The 22,373-nt window shown below is 35.1% G+C and overlaps 2 protein-coding genes across 3 annotated transcripts in view; one reads left to right on the forward strand and one right to left on the reverse strand.

The window, feature by feature from the left end:
• Positions 1–19,680, reverse strand: part of LOC128986472 (DNA-binding protein Ets97D) — a 57,213-nt gene extending 37,533 nt beyond the window's left edge. For both annotated transcript variants that reach the window (XM_054406875.1, XM_054406866.1), the window contains exons 1-5: positions 19,529–19,680; positions 15,041–15,170; positions 12,158–12,303; positions 7,506–7,605; positions 5,373–5,505 (exon numbers count right to left, since the gene is read on the reverse strand). In XM_054406875.1, the coding sequence (XP_054262850.1) occupies positions 5,373–5,505; positions 7,506–7,605; positions 12,158–12,303; positions 15,041–15,156 (495 nt within the window). In that variant the 5' untranslated portion in view covers positions 15,157–15,170; positions 19,529–19,680. The remainder of the gene's footprint in view (positions 1–5,372; positions 5,506–7,505; positions 7,606–12,157; positions 12,304–15,040; positions 15,171–19,528) is intronic.
• Positions 1–22,373, forward strand: part of LOC128986491 (adipocyte plasma membrane-associated protein Hemomucin-like) — a 438,949-nt gene that overhangs the window by 71,309 nt on the left and 345,267 nt on the right. The window lies entirely within an intron of this gene.

Below are 22,373 nucleotides of genomic sequence, written 5' to 3' on the forward strand. Positions count from 1 at the left end.
TGGCCAAATTTGATTGAAAATATATTAGTGATGGGCGGATCCAAGAAAATGTCGGTACCGGATCCGGATCCAGATACACACTGTCATATGGGCGGGTTAAAAAAAATGTAATTAACAGAATGCCAATTTAAATCATACTGTTTAAAATTAAATTGGTAATGTTTAAAGGTTAATATATCTTATATATAGAATAATCTCCAGTTGAGCCCATAATCCCTCATTTTTTGGGGACACTAAAACTTTTTGCTAAGTTTGCACGACCACCATAAGGGTATCTGTGTCTATTTTACTATAGTTCGATCTTGAGTATGCTATATCGTGGTTTTTGCATGCAGCATCCAATTTATTTATGCCTGGATCACCTCTTGTTAATCTCTTCCTTAAATTTGTTCCAGGTCTACAGTACTGATAGCCGGGTATGTGAAGTTCTACAGGTAAAATTCCCTGTGTCTATGTACAAGAAGACTATACTGTGTTCTAACTTAGGAAAATATTAGACGGGGGAGTCTTGACTTTTAATTCGACCTTTATGTACACAGATAATATTCTTGTACACAGACACAGGATATTTTACCAGTAGAATTTCACATACACGGCTATAAGTACTGTGGACCTGGAACGAATTTTAGGAAGAGATAAGCAAGGGGTGGTCCAGGCATAAATAAATTGGATGCTGCACGAAAAAAACACGATATAGCATCCTCAAGATCGAAGGATAGTAAAATTAGATCAGTGGCTGACAGCTTATTAGCTTGGGAAAGGGTAAAAGCTTCAGACTCTAGTATTGGTGAGAGAGCTGCCGCCTTGGCAGTTACTATCATAATGAAAACTAAAGCAATACTTGGTGGGGGAAAAGGGATGGCTTCAAAAATTAAAAAACAAATAAGAAAGAAAAAACCTGTTGGGAAAAAGAAAACAATCCTAAATGTGCCTGAAAGTGGAAAAATAAAAGTGGTAAGTGGCTCTTTTTGAGACCTTATACGGGATCTGGTAGTAAAAGTAAAAAAATAATGTACTTATAGGAATGAATTGAAAGACTTCCAGAAAAACCATTATGTAGTTTCAATATAATAAAGCTTTCTGCTGATTTAAAGTTGCCTTATTTTACAGGAGTCTTCTTGTACACGGATTAGTGATGGACGAGACTAGATTTTTCACTTCGAGACGAGACAAGACGATTCATTATAAGATATTATTTGATTCATTCCATTCCCTCGGGATGGGATTTTTTTGGGACAAGATTTAATGGACAGTAATAAAAAAAATTAATATCAAAGAATTAACATGGCCTTAGTGTTTGCCTCTTGATGCAAATAACTTATATTGGAAGGCTATGTCTCGGTGTTTGTCTCTTGATGCAAATAAATTATATGGCAAGGCCATGTCTCAGTGTTTGTCTCTTGATGCAAATAACTTATATGGCAAAGCTATAGTGTTTGTCTCTTGTTGCAAATAAATTATATGGCAAGGCCATGTCTCACTATTTCTCTCTTGATGCAAATAACTTATATGGCAAGGCTATGTCTCGGTGTTTGTCTCTTGATGCAAATAAATTATATGGCAAGGCCATGTCTCAGTGTTTGTCTATGCAAATAATTTATATGGCAAGGCCATGTCTCATGGTTTGTCTCTTGGTGCAAATAACTTATATGGCAAGGCCATGTCTCAAACTCAGAGTTCGTCTCTTGATGCAAATAAATTATATGGCAAGGCCATGTCTCACTAATTCTCTCTTGATGCAAATAACTTATATGGCAAGGCTATGTCTCGGTGTTTGTCTCTTGATGCAAATAAATTATATGGCAAGGCCATGTCTCAGTGTTTGTCTCTTGAAGCAAATAATTTATATGGCAAGGCCATGTCTCACTAATTCTCTCTTGATGCAAATAACTTATATGGCAAGGCCATGTCTCGGTGTTTGTCTCTTGATGCAAATAACTTATATGGCAAGGCCATGTCTCAGTGTTTGTCTCTTGATGCAAATAATTTATATGGCAAGGCCATGTCTCACTAATTCTCTCTTGATGCAAATAACTTATATGGCAAGGCTATGTCTCGGTGTTTGTCTCTTGATGCAAATAAATTATATGGCAAGGCCATGTCTCATTGTTTGTCTCTTGGTGCAAATAACTTATATGGCAAGGCCATGTCTCACTGTTTGTCTCTTGGTTCCAATTACTTGTATGGCAAGGCTATGTCTCGGTGTTTGTCTCTTGATGCAAATAAATTATATGGCAAGGCCATGTCTCAGTGTTTGTTTCTTGATGCAGATAACTTATATGACAAGGCCATGTCTCAGTGTTTGTCTCTTGATGTAAATAAATTATATGGCAAGGCCATGTCTCTGTGTTTGCAGATAAATTATATGACAAGGCCATGTCTCAGTGTTTGTCTCTCACAGGAAATAACTTATATGGCAAGGCCATGTCTCTATGTTTGTTTCTTTATGAAAATAACTTATATGGCAAGGCCATGTCTCAGTGTTTGTCTCTTGATGAAGATAACTTATATGGCAATGCCATGTCTCACTGTTTATCTCTTGATGCAAATAACTTATATGGCAAGGCCATGTCTCAGTGTTTGTCTCTTGATGAAAATAACTTAAATGGCAAGGCCATGTCTCGGTGTTTGTCTCTTGAAGCAAATAAATTATATGGCAAGGCCATGTCTCAGTGTTTGTCTCTTGACGCAAATAACTTATATGGCAAGGCCGTGACTCACTGTTTGCCTCTTGATGCACTTAACTTATATGTCAAGGCTAAGTCTCTGTGTTTGTCTCTTGATGCAAAAAAATTATATGGCAAGGCCATGTCTCAGTGTTTGTCTCTTGATGCAAATAATTTATATGGTAAGGCCATGTCTTGGTGTTTGTCTCTTGATGAAAATATCTTATATGACAAGGCCATGTCTCAGTGTTTGTTTCTTGATGCAAATAACTTATACGGCAAGACCATGTCTCAGTGTTTGTTTCTTTATGCAAATAACTTATACGGCAAGACCATGTCTCAGTGTTTGTTTCTTTATGCAAATAACTTATATGGCAAGGCCATAGTGTTTGTCTCTTGATGCACTTAACTTATATGTCAAGGCTAAGTCTCTGTGTTTGTCTCTTGATGCAAAAAAATTATATGGCAAGGCCATGTCTCAGTGTTTGTCTCTTGATGCAAATAATTTATATGGCAAGGCCATGTCTTGGTGTTTGTCTCTTGATGAAAATATCTTATATGACAAGGCCATGTCTCAGTGTTTGTTTCTTGATGCAAATAACTTATACGGCAAGACCATGTCTCAGTGTTTGTTTCTTTATGCAAATAACTTATACGGCAAGGCCATGTCTCAGTGTTTGTTTCTTGATGCAAATAACTTATACGGCAAGACCATGTCTCAGTGTTTGTTTCTTTATGCAAATAACTTATACGGCAAGACCATGTCTCAGTGTTTGTTTCTTTATGCAAATAACTTATATGTCAAGGCCATAGTGTTTGTCTCTTGATGCAAATAACTTATATGGCAAGGCCGTGTCTCACTGTTTGCCTCTTGATGCACATAACTTATATGTCAAGGCTAAGTCTCTGTGTTTGTCTCTTGATGCAAAAAACTTATATGACAAGGCCATGTCTCAGTGTTTGTTTCTTGATGCAAATAACTTATACGGCAAGGCCATGTCTCAGTGTTTGTTTCTTTATGCAAATAACTTATATGTCAAGGCCATGTCTCGGTGTTAGTCTCTTGATGTAAATAACAAGGGTATGTATCTTGCCGTACCCAATCCGACCCGATTTTTTGGATATCCGCACACCTCTACTTTTTAGTTTTGTATCTGGATGATTAGCTAACTGCCCACCATCTCGTCTCGAAAATATCCCGTTAGTATTTCAATCCCGCCTGAAGCTTCGGGATAAAAAAATCTTTAAGTTTCGGGTCTTGTCCATCACTAACACAGATAGCCTTCTTGTACACAGACACAGATAGTCTTCTAGTACACAGTCACAGATAGTCTTGTACATGGATACATACAGCTTTGTGTTAGTAAAAAAAATTGGGAAAAAATTGGTAGACAGCTTTGTGTTAGTAAAAAAATCGGTAAAAATCAGATCTATCAAAACCGGATCCAGCCCAAGATCCGGAATTTTTTGGATCCAATCGGGTGCCGGTTCTAACTCGGATCCGGCGGATCTGGTAGTCCGATATCCGGATCCAACCATCACTAAAATATATTCATAAACAATCAAACTACAACAATTTCTTCATAATTCTTCATAAGAATAAAATGGGAATTAAAAATTTTTAAACTATAACCTTAACTGTTAAGCATACAACAATGCTTCAATATAAAATTTTTTTAGCTCTACAAAGTGGTTTGAAAATAAATTGTGATGTGTTGTGTTTTCAGGGTAAAAATGGGAAGACCCAATTTTTACTCCATAAAACGACCCATAAGCCCATCCAAGTCCAATCAAGCTGGTTTGCGAACTCGCTCAAATAAACATAGGTTTACTTATGTGTACCAAATTCCATCCCAATCTGATCATTTTTGCTTGAATTATCGCGCTACCGGACACATATATACTTATAATTATAAATATATATATAAATTTGAACGGAGGGTGTTTTTGGTCTCTGGGAACCTCAAAACACAAAATTGGTCACAGGTCTAGGTCTTACCATGAGACATACAGTAATAGCTTATTCCCTATATGGTTATTCGCCAAAATCTAGTTTAGAGTGAAATTCTTTCGTCAGCAGCAAGTATGAGGGATTAGCTATTGGTCATTATAGAATGATGTTGAGCCTACATGTTTAGTTAACCATTCTCTGCCCCTAACAAACAAGACTATTTACACTAAGTTTACAAGATTACAAGAAAAGTAGAAAATACTAAATGGCTCTTAACTACACAACAAGAATACTGTGAACTAGTAGGTACACCTGACAATAATTATAATTCAACACAATTAATTCCTTTTAACAACCTCAATGGCTAAGTTAATTATATTTATTGTTTTGATGTTGTTAATTATATTTATTTAATATCTTGATGTCTAAGGAATTAAATAATGATATGACAAGCTATACCAGCTATCCAAATTCTTATTACAGAGCAAGCTTTTACTTTAACTATAAACCTAGAGACTGCATCAAACTGTTGCAAACTATATGCAAAATTACAAAGAATAAACCTACATTATGTTAGCAAATTGATCATCCTAAAGATTAGAAAATTTGTAGCAATTATTAAAATCAAATAATTTTTTTGGCCATTAAAATACAGAAATTTTACAATAGGCTAAGTCATATCAAGCATTAAATTTAACAGCACAAATAATAATAATAAAGCATACTAATAATGGCACAAATAATATAAAACATACCAATGTTGTGTCTTGAAGATAGAAGTCATATCCCTCCAAAGAGATTCCATGAACTTCTTCTAGAGCCACTTTTAAGTTTGACAAGGGTTCTTTTATGTCCATGTGATGAATAAGAATGGAGCCATCTTCATCTCTTAACATACATTGATAGCAATTATTATAAACTCTGAAATTACACACTGAAAGTTGAAGTTACACACTGAAATAACATGTGGTAAAAACAGAACAGATACTGTTACATCATACAGGAAGGAATACCTCATCACAGCAACACTTAAACTTATTAAACCTGTAGCCTCTTCAATCATGTTTAAGTGTTTAAGTAGTCTGAGAACTGACTCACAACCTGTTTAAGAGGTTTAAACTATTTACTGTGTGACTGTGAGCGTGTGGAGCTGAAAAATTGTTAGGGGTTGGATAAGGACCGGGATTCCGTGACCGTGGGAGACGTTGATGATATCTTCTGGAGTGAATAAGATATACATGATTTAGCCGCAATCGCGGAAAAAGATGTCGACATTTACGTGACCACGGCTAAATCATGTATATCTTATTCACTCTTAAAGATATCATCAACGTCTTCCACCATCTGAAAAACGCCATTGTCGTCGTTTGCGAACGCGGCAAAATTATGAACATTTCCCGTGGCCGTGTGGACTAATAGCAAACGATTTTACCTTTTGTAAATTATCCATATTTCATATTCACCTCAAACATTGCCATTTATTATTTAATGAGCTAAAATTTGTTATAACTGAAAGTTGTTTCTACATTTTAAATTCTTTAAAGAATTTTTTTCTTTAATTTTTTTTTCTATTGTGATTAAGAGCAAAAATAAATCATGGTCACCCTTGTTATAATAAATATCAGCCAACCCTAACAGTGAATAGTGAGTGACATCAAGAAACCAGTGGTAACCAATTGTCGTGACAGATGTGAGTTAAAATTTACACCAAGATGATTATTCACTTCCATTGTAATCCAAGAAGAAGAAAGAAGTCTAATTTTGAAAATATTGAAATTTGAATGTTTGATCCAAAATTTGGAAGTATTGCTGCAACTGTGTGCAGTATTTGAACACCAATACTTGCCACAATTACTTGTTATCATCCAAGCATCAAGAAATATATTTATTTGAAGTGAAGACAACTAACTATAAACTTTTGGGTGAGATTCAACTAAACATCACCTAGGCCTACCTTGTTGAAATACATTTCAAGAATTTCCATTGAATTTTGCCAGTTTCAACTTCCACATGCGGTTATTAGCAAGTAGAAAATACTAAAAAACAATATCAGCTTTTGAAAAAAAGATAATAGCTATTTACGTTACAAGTGTTACATGGGGTTTTTACATCACGCAGGTCGAGTAGACATCATCCATCATCATTTAATACCCACGGTTACAGAAACTTCATCGCCGTGGTCCGCGGCCGTGTAGATATCATCGTCGTCTCCGGCGGTCACAGAAACGTCATTGTCGTCTGCAAACGATACAAAATTTGAACATTTTCCGCGGCCGTGTAGACATTATCATTGATTCCCGTGGTCACTGAAACGTCATCGTCATCATGGCAAAATCATGAACATTTCCCGCGGCCATGTTGACATCATTGACTCCTGCGGTAACGGAAACGTCATCATCGTCGTCCACGATCGCGGCAAAATCGTGAACATCTTACGCGGCTGTGTAGACATCATCATCTTGCGCGATCGCAGAAAATTCATGATCATTTTCCCCGCAGTCACGATAACGTAACTGTCGTCTAGCACGATTGCGGCTTAATAAACACCTCCAGCGGTCGCGTAGACATCATTTCGTCTCCTGCGGTCACGGAAACACGATTATCGTCCAGCGCGATCGCAGAAAAATCATGAAAATTCTTGACTTTGATATCAAAATAAAGACTAAATCCCGACTTTTCAATACCATTTTGAAAAAAAAAAAATACTAATTCCCGACTTTCCTGTTTTTCCCGACTAGACACCCTGTTTTAAATATGAATACTCATAAAAATAACATGGATTATTTGAAGCCCCGTAGGGCATAGGATTTCACAAATTGGTATTGAAAAATGTTTAGTTGAAAACTATTATTTACATTTGAGCTTTCATAGGAACACTGATATTTTACCCTGTATCGTCTTCAGTAGAATATGGCATAGTTCCTGGAGTAGAAACCATTCCCTCAGAGGCTGCAGATCCCAACATCATTCCTCCATTGTCCTCCAGACCTTTCAAAAACAAAAAATCAGATAAATAATTCCTATAAAGAGACATGTCCCTTATGACAATAAAATAGTATGCGAGATTTTTTGGCGAAGGGAGATCAAAATTAATAGACAGTTAGTTGTATATGCCTCATATACAACGATATCATTTTTTAATTTGAGTTATCAAAGCTGAAAGGTTTGACAGAGCAAACAACAGTGTCTAATATGTTTTTTCATTGAGCAGAGTGAGTGAAGCTGTAATGCAAACTATGTAATCGAATCACTCAATAACGGCTAAACATATTGAAGCCAAACCTACCAGGGTTGTTTCGACAAACAGTGTACATGTTATTAAACAAAAGAATTTCAGTTTGGTAATGCCTGTACAGTTTAACACTAATATAACATTTTTCAATTTGTAACATTAGCCTTTTAGGTTGCTATGATAGTTATGAGATAACAACATAAATGTTAAGATAATTCTTAGCATACTAATATGATCTAAATACAGTAAGGTAGGCTACAAAGGGAAAAGCATCCGGTTGGAAACAATTGATCAAAGAACATACAGAAAGTATTACCTTACAGACATTAGGAAAATATCACTGATCAAATAGGTCTAGGCCTACATTATTTTACAGATTTTCTTTATTTGATCTAAATTGGAACTAGAACAAATAATTTAAATCAACTATTTTGACTTACTAGCAACCTGTCAAGCCAATGTTTATACAAAGCTACGAATAGGCTATTATAAAAACATTGTTTTACTATCGACTGAAAATAATAACTGGTTTAAAAAACCATGATTCATGCTAGAAACGTGCGCATATTTTGATAAAATATTTTTATCAGCAAACCAATATTCGTCTTGATAGGCTATTAGAAACATACCGTTTTACCTTTGAATTTAAACAGTGTAATGAGCTTCTCATCATGTTTGAAGCATGTTGTAGAGTGTATGTGTTGGCGACATTTGAGTGTGTTGATGTTGACTATATTGTTTCACTCAAATTCAAAAATACTACACGTATTATTACATGAAATAAATCTATTATGCTGTAATAAGCACAAGCTAAGAAGCCTTAATCTACCTGTATCGTGTATAACTGCAAATAACAACACGAGTGCTGTTATAACGTGACATAAAATGACAGCCAAGGCCTTAACAACACCTCTTTACTTAAAAAGGTTGTCGCGTGATACTTCGGAATAATCTTTGGAATTTTGCAGTCCTAAGTAATGGTAGCATTGGTCATCATATACAAATTTGCCAACAGTGAAAATTACCTTAAATAGTTCTTTATTTGGATTTTAGTGCAATTTGAAAATTGCATTGTACCCACTTTGTACAACGAGTTGTTACCTATTCATTATACAGAGTGGCTGAAAAGTAACTTGCACCCCCTCTTAACTTTTCAACCATTTGAGATATTTGAAATCTGTTTGCGGTAACCTTCTTAGATATGAGGGGCTACAATAATTATGGTCAATTTTGAAAATTTTGCCCTTAGGGGTAGTGGGGGTACGGGGTAGCTCAAAATTTTCAAAAGACAAGTATAGTCGAGTTTGGTATCATTTAACAGGTCTTGACAAAGCATAGAAATTGACATAAAGAAAACCAAAATCGGCCCACTAATAACAAAATGTTTCAAATCCAAATAACCATGAGGGTGGCAGAAAATTAACTTGCACACCATTAAACTTTTTAACGATTTGAGATATTTGAAATCGGTTTGCGGCAGCTTGTTTGGATATGAAGGATTGTAGCCCTTCATATCCAAACAAGCTGCCGCTGAAAAGTAACTTGCACCCCCTCTTAACTTTTCAACCATTTGAGATATTTGAAATCTGTTTGCGGCAACCTTCTTAGATATGAGGGGCTACAATAATTATCGTCAGTTTTGAAAATTTTGCCCTTAGGGGTAGCAGGGGTAGGGGGTAGCTCAAATTTTTCAAACAGCAGGTGTATTCGAGTTTGGTATCAGTTTACAGGTCTTGACAAAACATAACAATTAAGATAAAGAAAATAGAAATGGGACCATTAATAACAAAATGACAGCTAAAAATGGTTAAGACAATGGTTATTAAAAGTAATTTTCAGCTGCCATTTTGTTATTAATGGTCCGATTTCTATTTTCTTTATGTTAATTGTTATGTTACGTTAAGACCTGCAAAATGATACCAAACTCGACTATACTTGCTATTTGAAAATTTTGAGTTACCGGTACCGCCTAACCCCGCTACCCCTAAGGGCAAAATTTTCAAAATTGACCATAATTATTGTGGCCTTTCATATCCAAACTAGTTGCTGCAAACCGATTTCAAATATCTGAAATAGTTAAAAAGTTAAAGGGGGTGCAAGTTATTTTTTGCCATCCTCATGGTTATTTGGATTTGAAACGCTTTAGGGTGCCATTTTGTTATTAGTGGCCCGATTTTGGTTTTCTTTATGTCAATTTTTATGTTTCGTCAAGACCTGTAGAATGATACCAAACTCGACTATACTTTTCATTTGAAAATTTTGAGAAACCCCCTACCCCCACGGGCAAAATTTTTAAAATTGACCATAATTATTGTAGTCCCTCATATCTAAGAAGGTTGCCGCAAACAGATTTCTAATATCTCAATTCTCAAATGGTTGAAAGTTAAGGGGGGGTGCAAGTTACTTTTCAGCCACCCTGTAAATAACTGCTTTCTTTAAATTGAATTGAGTAAAATGTGCATGAATATAGATCAAACTGTGGTGGACCTGGGAAAATCAAAATTTTCGGATTATATTATCTAGCGTTGTCGAGAGTAAGAACAAGTCAAACTCCCGAGGGCTTGCTAATTGAGTCATTTTTGATAGGGAGAGTTGCAAGCATAAACAAAAACAGTAAGTAGACGTTAGGTATTTGTATGATTAAGTATTTTATTGATTATTAAAAGTTGTTTAAATTGTTTTGTTAAACAGTAGTCTATTTTTTTAAATTCATATTTTATTGAGAAATACCCCCGCCGCAGCAAACCTGCCGACTAAGCGAATTTCCATTTGTCTGAATTGATTTTCAGTTAAATATATTTTAATAACATTAGGTTTAACGAGTACCTAGGTTTGCTGCTACAAGGAAACTAATAAAGTGTGTTTTTGAGTAAAATATTGATAGCTTAGTACAAAATAAATAAATTTGCCAAGTTTGATCAAGATATATCCATAAACAAGCAAACTACAACATTTGACAATATTCTCCATAAGAATAACATGGGAATTTTAAATTTACAATTTTTTTAATTTTCTCCGTTACTAATAATCGAACAAAAATACTTTTATATACTAAATTATCTGTTTTTTTAAGCTCTTTAAAACGGTCTAAAGAGAAATCGGGAAATTTTGTGTTTTGAGGGTCAAAAGTGAGAAAAACCAATTTTTACCCCATAAAACCCCCTGTAAAGCCCCATTCCCATGGTCCGATCGTGCTGGTTCGCGAACTCATTCAAGTTTATCCCGCTTTACACCTTTAAACCAAATTTCATCAAAATCGGACAAAAATTACTCAAGTTATCGCGTTCACGGACGTGTATATATATATATATATATATGTCTATATATATATATACATATATAAAAATTTGAACGAATGGTGTTTTTGGCCTCTGGGGACATCAAAATGAAAAAGTAAATCGGTCCCGGGTCTAGGTCTTACCGTGCCACCTACGGTAATAGCTACTTCCCTATAGGGAAATTCGCTAAAAGAAACTATTTGTTTACTATTATGTTCACTCTGCTCAATTGGCGGACCTGAGACCGCACACCTGGTTATTTTCGAAGGAATTGTTACAATGAAGGCAAAATGCCATCAAAAAGGTTGGTTGGATCCATTTTCAGAACAATGAAAGTTTACTGTCAGCGAATTTTCCAAGAAGCTAAATTATTGTAGCTGTGGTAAGACCAAAACCTGGGGAACGGGACCGGTTTATTATTTGGTTTTGATGTCTCTATGGGCTAAAAACACTATCCGTTCATATGTATGTGTGCGTACCATACAAGGTGGAAAAAACGTTCCAAGACGGTTAAATATTTCAAAGAATAATTAAGGTAAAGCTACCAAGTTTGACATAAAGTTACTGAGGATAAAAACCGTTTCATAATATTATTCAGGGATACGCTACGTACCTCCCCAGGGGGGCTCACTCGGATTCAGAAGAAAATCTTAAATGTAAGCTAGATTCATATACACATCAGATTAAAGGTCTTTATTACGGTACTTGAGGAGGTAGCGTATAATTGAATAATGTGATAATTGAATTGATAATTGAAAATTATTTTAATGCCCAGTAACTTGGTGCCTAGTTTTTAAGCTCTATCTGTATTATTTTTTTAAACATATTTAACTGTTCCGGGACTATTTCCACCCTGTATATACAACTTTTCAATAAAAAACCCACTAATGATAGGAGACATTTTCTAGATAATAATCTGCCAGTGAATGTTACAATTAAAATGTTATATAGTGGTGCCGGTATTGATAATCACCAATTTCATGTTATTATTTCAAACAGAAATGTAGGTACTTTAAATATATTATCTCACCATCACAACTATTCTCTTGCATCAAACGTGAACTAATGCCTTCTTCCTCTGTGTGGCTTTCTAGTTTTATTCTTTTGTCCATGATAAAGCCAGTTAGACTCCCGACTTCAATGTCTACTGAAGATGATTCACTGTCAAGATGTAACCTGTGTTAGGAATAAACAGTCATCATCATTACACACACAATGAAACAACCCCCCTTATACAACAAATTCTCAATATCAGTAATAAAAGATATAACCTAGACACAACACCATCTTAAACATTTTTACAAAAATAAAGACAAAAGTTGTCCACAAGTGTTAGGGCCTAAACCTAAAAATATATTAATTCAGCTATTAAATTTCCTTTCCATCTGTCCCAAAAAATGTGGTGCTACTAATTTGAATTTGCCGCCAAGAAACAGCTGATAATCGACGCTACCCCCTCTCTCAAGGACAGGACGAGGCCACTTGCACTCGGAATCCTGCAGTGACTCGGGCCGCCCCCGCCTACACGCTAGTGCCCACCGGCACTATGATTTGTTATTAATTACCCATGTACTAAATATATGTTTTAATATACCAGTTTACCAGTCAAAGTCTATGCAGTAATTAATTTCCCTGGCATTTTCGCCCTCATGCTAAACCAGAACGAGACGCCAGATCCACGCTATACGCTGCTACCAAGGAACCCCGATCGTCTTGGAGACATTTTGAGAAGGTAGCACCACACCGCACATATTTTACCAAATAAATAAGTTTAATTCCGCCTCCAACAACAAGGTTAGACATAACCTCCATGGACCACATATTGAAGTTTAAAAAATGCTCACTGGAGAGCAGCTCTGTCCATTAGTGGAGTTTTGAGGAAGAAGGTGGCAGCCATATTGAGGTTTCTTTATATGTTTATTACCGTTTTGGGTTAAATTTTGTGGGCGTCATTACGACAGCTGATGGTGATGGCGAATACGTAAATTTTGGATCTCAAATGCTAATAAATCAAGTCTAGAGGACGTTTCATGAAATATATAATATAATGTAGTCCTATATATGGTAAAAATTGGTCCTCTTTGTTATGTTATTTAATTTCTTTTTAATCAGTTCCTGGGCTCAACTTTTGCTTGACTTTAAAAACTGTTTATGTCAGAGTTAATACTGCAACAAAGTTGTCTCTTGGAAGCAACAACACCCATGAACACCTCCTGTTATCGCAGCTAGGCTAAATCAACCACAATCACGTCAAGATTTAAGATCGTCTTCCTCAATTGCAGCCACATTCAAGATCATCTCCAACAATAACTGGGTGGAGAGGGGATGAACTTGTTAGAGTAAATCACGCGTCATTTCGGCTCCGCGATATCCTCAATTATCTCAGTTAATACGTAGATATCACTAGTGACTTTTTCGCAACACTTTTTACTTCAGAGTGAGCTAACTAATGCAAAAGAAAGAATCGTTCACTGTCAAATCACTGAATTCATCACGGAAAATAACATTTTATCTGACTATCAATCTGGTTTTAGGACAGCACACAGTACAGAGACAGCACTCCTTCGAGTGACTGAAGACATAAAACTTGCTATGGAGCGTTGAAAAGGAACGATTCTAACTCTATTTGATTTTTCTAAAGCATTTGACTGTGTTAATCATGACCTGCTGGTTCAGAAATTAGGGGCCATAGGGTTTTCCCATAATTCTCTTAAATGGCTGAGACTGAGATCTTATCTGTCAGATAGGCAGCAAAGTGTGAAGATAGGTGACACAAGATCATACTGGGTGACTGTTACATGTGGTGTGTCTCAAGGGTCAATCCTTGGGCCTCTGCTCTTTGTACTGTACGTCAATGACATAAATTTGACCTCAGTCAACTGTAAACACCACATGTACGCTGACGACTTACAAATCTATGACCAATTTACTGCAAACAACGAAAACGACTGTGTCAGAAGGATCAATGAAGATGCCAACCGAATCGTTACTTGGACTGAGACTAAATCGAAAAGACAAAACCGATTGTCATTAGCCATTCTCAACTTCGACCTTCAATTGACTTAGACTCCATAAACCCAATCACAGTTAATGGTAAAGCACTTCCTTACTACGACAATGTCAAGAATCTTGGTATATCTTTCAACTCTTCACTTACTTGGGACATAGCAGTTACGGACACACGAAAAAAGGTTTTTGCCTTCATACATTCATTGAAAAGATTAAAGAATTTTTTACCACAACACACTAAACTACATTTGATCAAATCACTTGTACTACCCCACTTCAGTTACTGCAACTCATTGATCAATGACTTGACTGTGACTCAGGTGGTATGCTCCAGCGGTCACAGAATTATTGTTTGAGATTTGTCTATGGTCTGCGACGTATGGAGCATATCACACCATATTACATTGAGGCACATATCCTGAAATTAAATGATCAACGATTCATTAAAATTTTGTCATTGGTTTTTTCAGTTTTGAAAACAAGCTCCCTAAAATATTTCAAATCTGATTTTAAATTTGTGTCTCAGGGTAGTTTACGAATGTCTCGTTATTCTTTGATCACATTGCGTATACCTCATCATGTGACCACAGCTTATGGCAGGGCATTTGTTGTTACCGCTTATCCCAATCAATGTAACATTATTTTGTTATATTTTTGAATGTCAGGTTAAGTGTAAGAAAGGGCCATGTGGCCCTAACTTTGCCTGAAAAATGTACAATTTTCATTTCATATCTATTTTCTTACTTTACACAATGACATGAAAGAATAACTTAACAAAATAAATGTTGTTAATGAAAGGATAATTCCTGATTTACTGGGTCAGCTGGACACCTAGCATAATGATTGATGAATATTAGCATTTATAAAAAAAAACTTTCTGCGCTATCCAACCTAATTTGCTTACCTCTTTTTTCGTGTGGATATGGAGTTATCTTCAAAAGGCAAATGTTGATTATCATCTACGTCTTCCTCAATATTCAGTCCTAATATTTGAGCATCAGTTACACCTGAGCTGTCCATTGTCACAGAAAAGCCTAAAAGTATATTTTTATTTTAAATCAACAGAAGTGGCAGTTAAACAAAATATCAAACTTTTCTTTACAAGATAAAAATTACTATGTAGTCCAGTAGGCCTAGTACCCACCAGCACAAAAAAGAATCAGTTGCAATGCATTAGGCCAACAAAGAACAAAAAGCTAAATAGTTTATTATTCAACAACTAAATCAGAAAATTAGTACGGTAGGCTAAAGAATTAAAATAAATCTACGAGTTAAAGATAGGGTAGGCCTATGGTTCTATCTATAAGTTACAAAAGCTAGGCTAAGACTTGAACAATATTTTTATTAAAACAATAGGCCTAGGAAGGGCCGATTTACCGAATAGGCACGTGCAAGCATTTTTGATAGGTATTGTTATTTCATTGTGTTTCACCCACTATTTTAATTGTGCAAAAACACTCTGGAGGTAACATAAATTAATGAGTCGGTTCATTATAACCTAAACTTTACCTACCTAATCTAACCTATCTTCAAAGGACTTAATACAGACACAAATCCGCATTAAGTCCGACCTATCTTCCTCACATGCCTTTTCTGTCATTAAATGGAATTTTGAAAAATTAAGAGTGAGGTTGGGTTAGGTTGGATTAGGTTAGATTAGATTAGCTGAGCTTAATTTAATATGAGAGGGATTCAATAATACTGTAACTTCTTTACTGCAGTAGCCTATATGTCTTAGGGCTAAAGAAATTAAATATTATCAAGCATGGAATATCGCATTGTTGGGGTTTCCTTATTAGATATGTAATATAATTTATTAGTTGCTGATACATGAAATCATCAGCATCAGTTAGCACTGTGGCACGTTTTCACTTTTAGGCACTGTGGGATTATGCACTATTGCACGTTAGTTAACAGACATTGAGGGTTGAAATGAGGACGATCATGTCGTTATTGAAGTGGCAGTGCTTCTTTAAGGCCTACTTGTATTGTACGAGAATAAATTCCATTTTTTATAAGTTATGTTGATGTGATTAATCGTAGTTGAGTTACTGAATTTTCTAAGCGGTATCAAAGTCCATTTGCTTTTACAAATCAAATGATTGCATATTGTAATTCTGATTTTGCTCTCATGTCGTCATGTATGATTTTGTTTGTTTATCATCTAATGCAGTGTTTCCCAACCTTTTTCCGTTCAGGGCACACTAACTAGAACAAGTTTGTAGTCACGGCACACTTGTCTACAAAATATCGTTGGTTAAAATTACATTTAGTAAGTGCATAAAAAACTCTTTTTTTTAATTACATCTTACTCCGTAAAACCTATTTTTTACTAGTAAATATATATATATATATAAGTTAAAAAATATAAAACTCACATTAGTTATCTAACATGTGTACATTATTTAGTGTTTATTAAGTGGAAAGTTTTAATAATAAAACATTGAGCTTGATTACAATTTTGTATGAATTTACCAATAATGAGTGAGAAATATTTAATAAACCCTGGTTTGAGTTCTAGTGGGAAATTTGTGCTCGACGTTTGCTCATTAAAAGTTTCTTTCTTGATCAAAAATTTTTTAACTACTTAAAATTTTGCGGCACACCTACAGAGGCCTCCCGGAACACCAGTGTGCCGTCTGATCTAATGTAAAAGGCAAACAGCTGTTTCCACTCCACAAACCTTCCTCCCCTTTCAGTGTTAGTCGCTGCTAGAACTTGGACTCGTCCAAACCACAAATATCTGAATAACTCAATAAAACTGAAGCTTGATATTAATTATTTAACTGTACGCCCACTTAGGAACCTCTCAGACAAAAACTGATTTCATTTTTGGATTGTGCGTGTAAAAACTTTAAGCAGGCCTAAAGGTATTTATTGCGACTAACGTGACCATGGGGACCTATATAGATTTATATATCACCAAAAACTAGATTTTGAACTGGAAATAACGGTGGAAAAATTCAGTTCTAAGTTTTTAAGTTTTATTTACTTTGTTTTGTTGACCTAACCTATTTGTTAGCCTATGGAATTTTCTCACCAGAAACTTGATATATTACGTTAATTCAGAGTAATTAAAGTAGAAGACTCACTTTTTACCTGGAAATAGAGGTACACAAATTTTTCGAGGCCACAAACTTAACTAAGGTAACTAAGATAGTTTGTCGTTTTTATATCCTTTATCTACATTCTATTCTTGTCTGCTACTGCTTGCCGCTTTACCGAATTATGGTTAACTGTATTGTAATTATGTTAACTGTAATTGTCGTTAAAACTGTACTGCCTTAACGGGTCCAGTTTACGCAAGGCTCACGGGACGCTCTGTGCAACGCACTTAATTCTATTAGCTCTCATGGCGTGAAGTCAGTCTCTGCTTTTAAAAGGTACACCATTACCGCAACAATACGGTGAAAAGCCATCAGTCTCGGTGGTGTAGTGGATATCATTCCAGGCTGAAAACCTGAGGGCTAAGGGTTAATGGTACTGACTAATCAGTAGATTTACAAAGGTAGCCTAAATCAAACTTAAAACAGCCGTAGGTAACTACGTTAACTTAATATTTGACAGCGCGGAAAAGTTTTTGCTCCGTTATTTTCAGCTATAGGCCTACATCCAGTTTCTGATGATATGTAAAATATCTATATAGGTTCCCACGGTCACATTAAGTTAGTCGCAATAATTAAGTTGGCCAAGTAAATTATTAAATAGGCCTAATTGCCCAAACACAAATGGCAATAAAAGTATGGAAGACAGGGATGACACTGGCAATCACCATGACTATAGGCTTAGAGACCGTTCAGTAGGCAGAAGCGACTTAGCAAGGCTCATCGATGTTGGATTCTGAGGGAAAGCCGGTCCGAAAGACGTGCTTCTGTAGCGCATGGGCCCAGATTTTAGCACCATACAAAAGCACTAATTGGACAGCCAAAATCAGTAGGCCTATAGGCGAGGTGGGTTTTGCAGGATCAAGGATTGCCAACGTTTGACATACCGGTAGCTTAACTTAGCCTAAGTAAGTTTAACCCTCCGAGTGTCCCTTGTTTTGGCCTAAATGTCTGCCTATTTTTTGCTCATTTGCAAGGTTTTATTAAAACGGATCTGAGAAGCTTAAAAACAATGTTAATTATACTGTTTCATATACCATTGGAAAATCATGGGCTTCAATATTATATAAAATATATATATTATATAAATATATTATATATTATATAAATATATATATATTATATAATATTATATAAAACATAAGAACATTTGTTAAAAAAAAATTTTTAGGTAAAAAAAAAATTTTTGGAAAATTAAAAAAAAAATAAGTTCGCGCTCAATGAAATTGTATAATTTATAGGCCTATAAATATTTGAAAATAGCCACTTTGTTCTAAATTTTATGAGGATTACAAATATATAATCATATAGTGAGGTAAGTTAGGCCTATCAAATAAATGAGTGAAAAACAGATTTCAGTACATAGCGTTTAGCTAAGAATGCATAGCCTAACCATAAGTTAGTTAGGAATCTGGCTGATAATTAACATCAATATCACTACCTACTTCTTCAGGATCATCAACCAGCCCTTCAAAATCACTATCTTCTTATAATGCACTACGTATATCACTACTTTTGATTTTTACTTTTGAACACTAAAACAATGGTAAACGTAGGTATTAAAACACATCAGTCATCGGTCCGAGGTTAACCAAGCTGTTTACAAATACGCACGTCAGCTGTCTGCTACAATATTTTCGGAACTAAAATGAAAAGCGCTTAGAGACAGACCTCCGGAGAAAGCTCTGAATCTGTCAAATAAAACGATACCTAACTCGATCCAGTTCAATCCGATTTTGTCAGTCATAACTTAGAGCCTTCGCCGTAAACAGTGTTTGTGAGTCGCTGCAGCGACACAAAACACTACACAAAGTGTGTTATGTGTCGCTGCAGCGACAAATAACACTCGGAGGGTTAAAGCCTACTAAGGGCAGAGACTGGGTAGGTACACTTCCATATCTGTTGGCACTAACAACCGAATGAAAATATCAATCGATATATCGAATTAAAAAATTGAATAATTAATATTACTCATTCGGTTGTTTGTGCCAACAGACATGGAAGTGTACCCCAGCGACTCCCATACTGTAGTGGGAGTGGCTTTATCAACGACTCACTTGATCTGCTCTAGGCCTCCGTTACATTCGATTTCATTCAACGGGGATACACACTAGGCCTGAACCAAGGCTAAAAATTCTTCTAATACCTGTTCTTAAGTTAGGTAACTGAAGATAGGATGAATCCTCTGTGTAGTGTGTATACTTTAAACTGATACTTAGACACAACTAATCTAAAATAGGCTAGGCTAGGAAAGAGAAAGAATCTTCGGGCATTAAACATTGACTCACCTTAATTTGCTCTAATAGACCTAACAATAGTAACAATCAGTCGGTCAACTCAATAACAGTAACAGTGAACAGTTTTAAACTTTCTACTTGATTTTGATTAATCTAATCTCTTCCTTCTGCCTGCTTAGGCCTAGAGCTAGAGAAGAGGTTAGATTGTTAAGAGACACCACGTGACCACGAGAAGGACGAAGCACGAAGAACCCCCCCCCTCCTCAACGCGCTTTGCCAAGCGCAAACGCTTCCGAATCCGAATGAAACCGAAAATAGCCAGTCCGAGGTGCACAATTTGTTTTTCAGGATTAATTTTGCCAACAGTGTCATTTAGAGGCTTCTGATTGACTAAAATTAGTTTTGTTCATAGAATAAAATTATAAATGCCTCAAATTCAATTTTATATTTTTTTTATTATGAAATTAAACCGTCATAACCTAATCAAACCAATCAAACGTGCTGACAATGAAAAAATAGTTCGAAAAAATAGTTGTGTTCATAAAATAAAATTATAAATGCCTCAAATCCTATTTTATAATTTTTTATTTATAAAATTAAACCATCATAACCTAACCAAACTAACCAGACTTGCTGATAATGAAAAATCTAATGAAGGTTTAATCGAAAAAAATATTTCTGTTCATAAAATAAAACTATAAATGGGTCAAATTCAATTTTATAATGTTTTAACTATAAAATTAAACCGTCATAACCTAACCAAACCAACCAAACTTGTTGATAATGACGAAATCCAATACAAAAATATAGTGCTACGGGTGGGATTCGAACCCGGGTCCTAGGATGGGTCCTAGGATTATCAGTCCAGCAATATATCCACTACACAAGCGTCTACAGCCTGACTGATCACTTATTGCAAACGAAAAAACTGGCCCATGAAGAAGAAGAACTATCTTGTTGATGACTGCGGTCTGTCGTCTGTTCTTAGGAGCATAAACAAAGTCAAACAGGCATAACATAACCTCAACCCTCAATACCAACTAATATTTTGTTGTATATTATTTCACCTTGAATCCTACTAAGTTATATAAATATAAGCTATTTTTAATGTCGATGTTATTATTTATCGTATTGTTCTATAAATTATTGCTACACCATTTGTTACTTTGATTTCCAAATTAGTAAGTTAGGTTCTAAACAAACTACACACATTCATACTTTCTTGGATATGAGGGTTAGAGGATTAACCTAGTTTAAACCTACCAGGCTAGTATAATTTTATGTTAACAAACCAAATTTAATTCTGATTAGATGAAACCAATGGCAAATCTATAACACTAGTCCTAATGTGTTGTATTGTCCTCTATGCTAGGCTTGGCTAGGAAATAGGAACTGCATGGGTTGTAATAATTAAGTAATCACTGTTTTTAAGTAAATTTAATTTGGCGTAAATGTTCCGTCATCAAAGCTACGAAAATGTCCCATTAAAGTGGTATCAACAAAAATCAATACAACACAAATTCTCAACTTAAAATTACAAATTTTTGATGTAGATTGGAAAACGTTGCCTCTTGTATTCACTTCACTGGAATTGGGGTTTGTAATTATTATTGTTATTATTATTATTTTATTGTTTATACTTCCATTTAAAGTATTTAAATTTAACCTTTTTAATTTTTGAAAGGAAATACAAGGTGGTGTGTTGCTAGCCTACTTTGTGGTTAGTGTCTTCGACTTCAGAGCAAGAATGACAGGTTCGATTTCTGACACATCCACAACATTTGATGGGTTTATTTACCTTTAACTTTTTAAACTTTACCTTTAAACTTTACACTTTACCTTTAATGTTTTTGTGATTAGCTCTCCTACAAAATGCCTCTGGTACACTTCCATATCTGTTGGCACAAACAAAACAACCGAATGAAACTATAGATCGATATATCGTTTGGTTAGTTAGGTAAGGTTAACCTAACCTAACTAACCAAACGATATATCGAATAATCTATATTACTCATTCGGTTGTTTGTGCTAACAGATATTGAAGTGTACCCAATGCCTCTGGTATACAGAGAACAGTGACAAAAAAGAAGATAAAAATTTAGAAATTCATTCCAACTGAAATTTTTTTGTATGGCGGCCACGGTAACTTTTAGAGTGATTAGGTCATAACAAACAGTTTACAAGTACATCCTTCATTACATTTGAATCCAAGGATACAGGAAGAACTTCTCCAAAGACAAATTTCCTTCCACCAAATACTGCTCTAACTTGGCAAAGGTCAGATTTTTAACAGGAGTTGGCAAATTGTATAACACTGGGCTTTCACCAGACCACAAAGTTTGTTTGGGTACTTTCCTGTTAAAGGGAACATTAATTATTATATCGATGATTTCTTTTTGATTTATCGATATTTTTGTTTTACTTCACGATCCGTATTCCTTCTGTTTTAATATCTTCAAACTCAAAAATTACAAATTAAGAACTAACCTTGTTTAGGCAAAAATAATAGCCCATAGGCCTATATTGGAGTAGGAAATGAAACTATTCTAAACTAACCTAACATAACTAACCAAACTTGCTGTAGGCTAAGTTACTATTTCAAAATTCCGTTTTATAACAGAAAGTGCATATGGGAAATAGGCTATCAAACGGGGCTAACGGAAAGTTGAAATGTTACAGCAAGTTGGGATATTCAGGTTAGTTTAAAAGAGTTTTATTTCATTACAATATTTTTTTATAATCAATATATCGGATAGAAAATTGCGTATCTGTTGGCACAAACAACCGAATGAAAATATTGGTCGATATCCTATATCCATTATTCGATATACTTATCGCATGGTTAGTTAGGTAAGGTTAACCTAAACTAACTAATGTAAGTTAACCAAACGATATA

This window comes from Macrosteles quadrilineatus, unplaced genomic scaffold (assembly GCF_028750875.1).
Source record: "Macrosteles quadrilineatus isolate MER2022 unplaced genomic scaffold, UCM_ALF_1.0 Scaffold_1__1_contigs__length_201487025, whole genome shotgun sequence".
NCBI classification, from domain to species: domain Eukaryota; kingdom Metazoa; phylum Arthropoda; class Insecta; order Hemiptera; family Cicadellidae; genus Macrosteles; species Macrosteles quadrilineatus.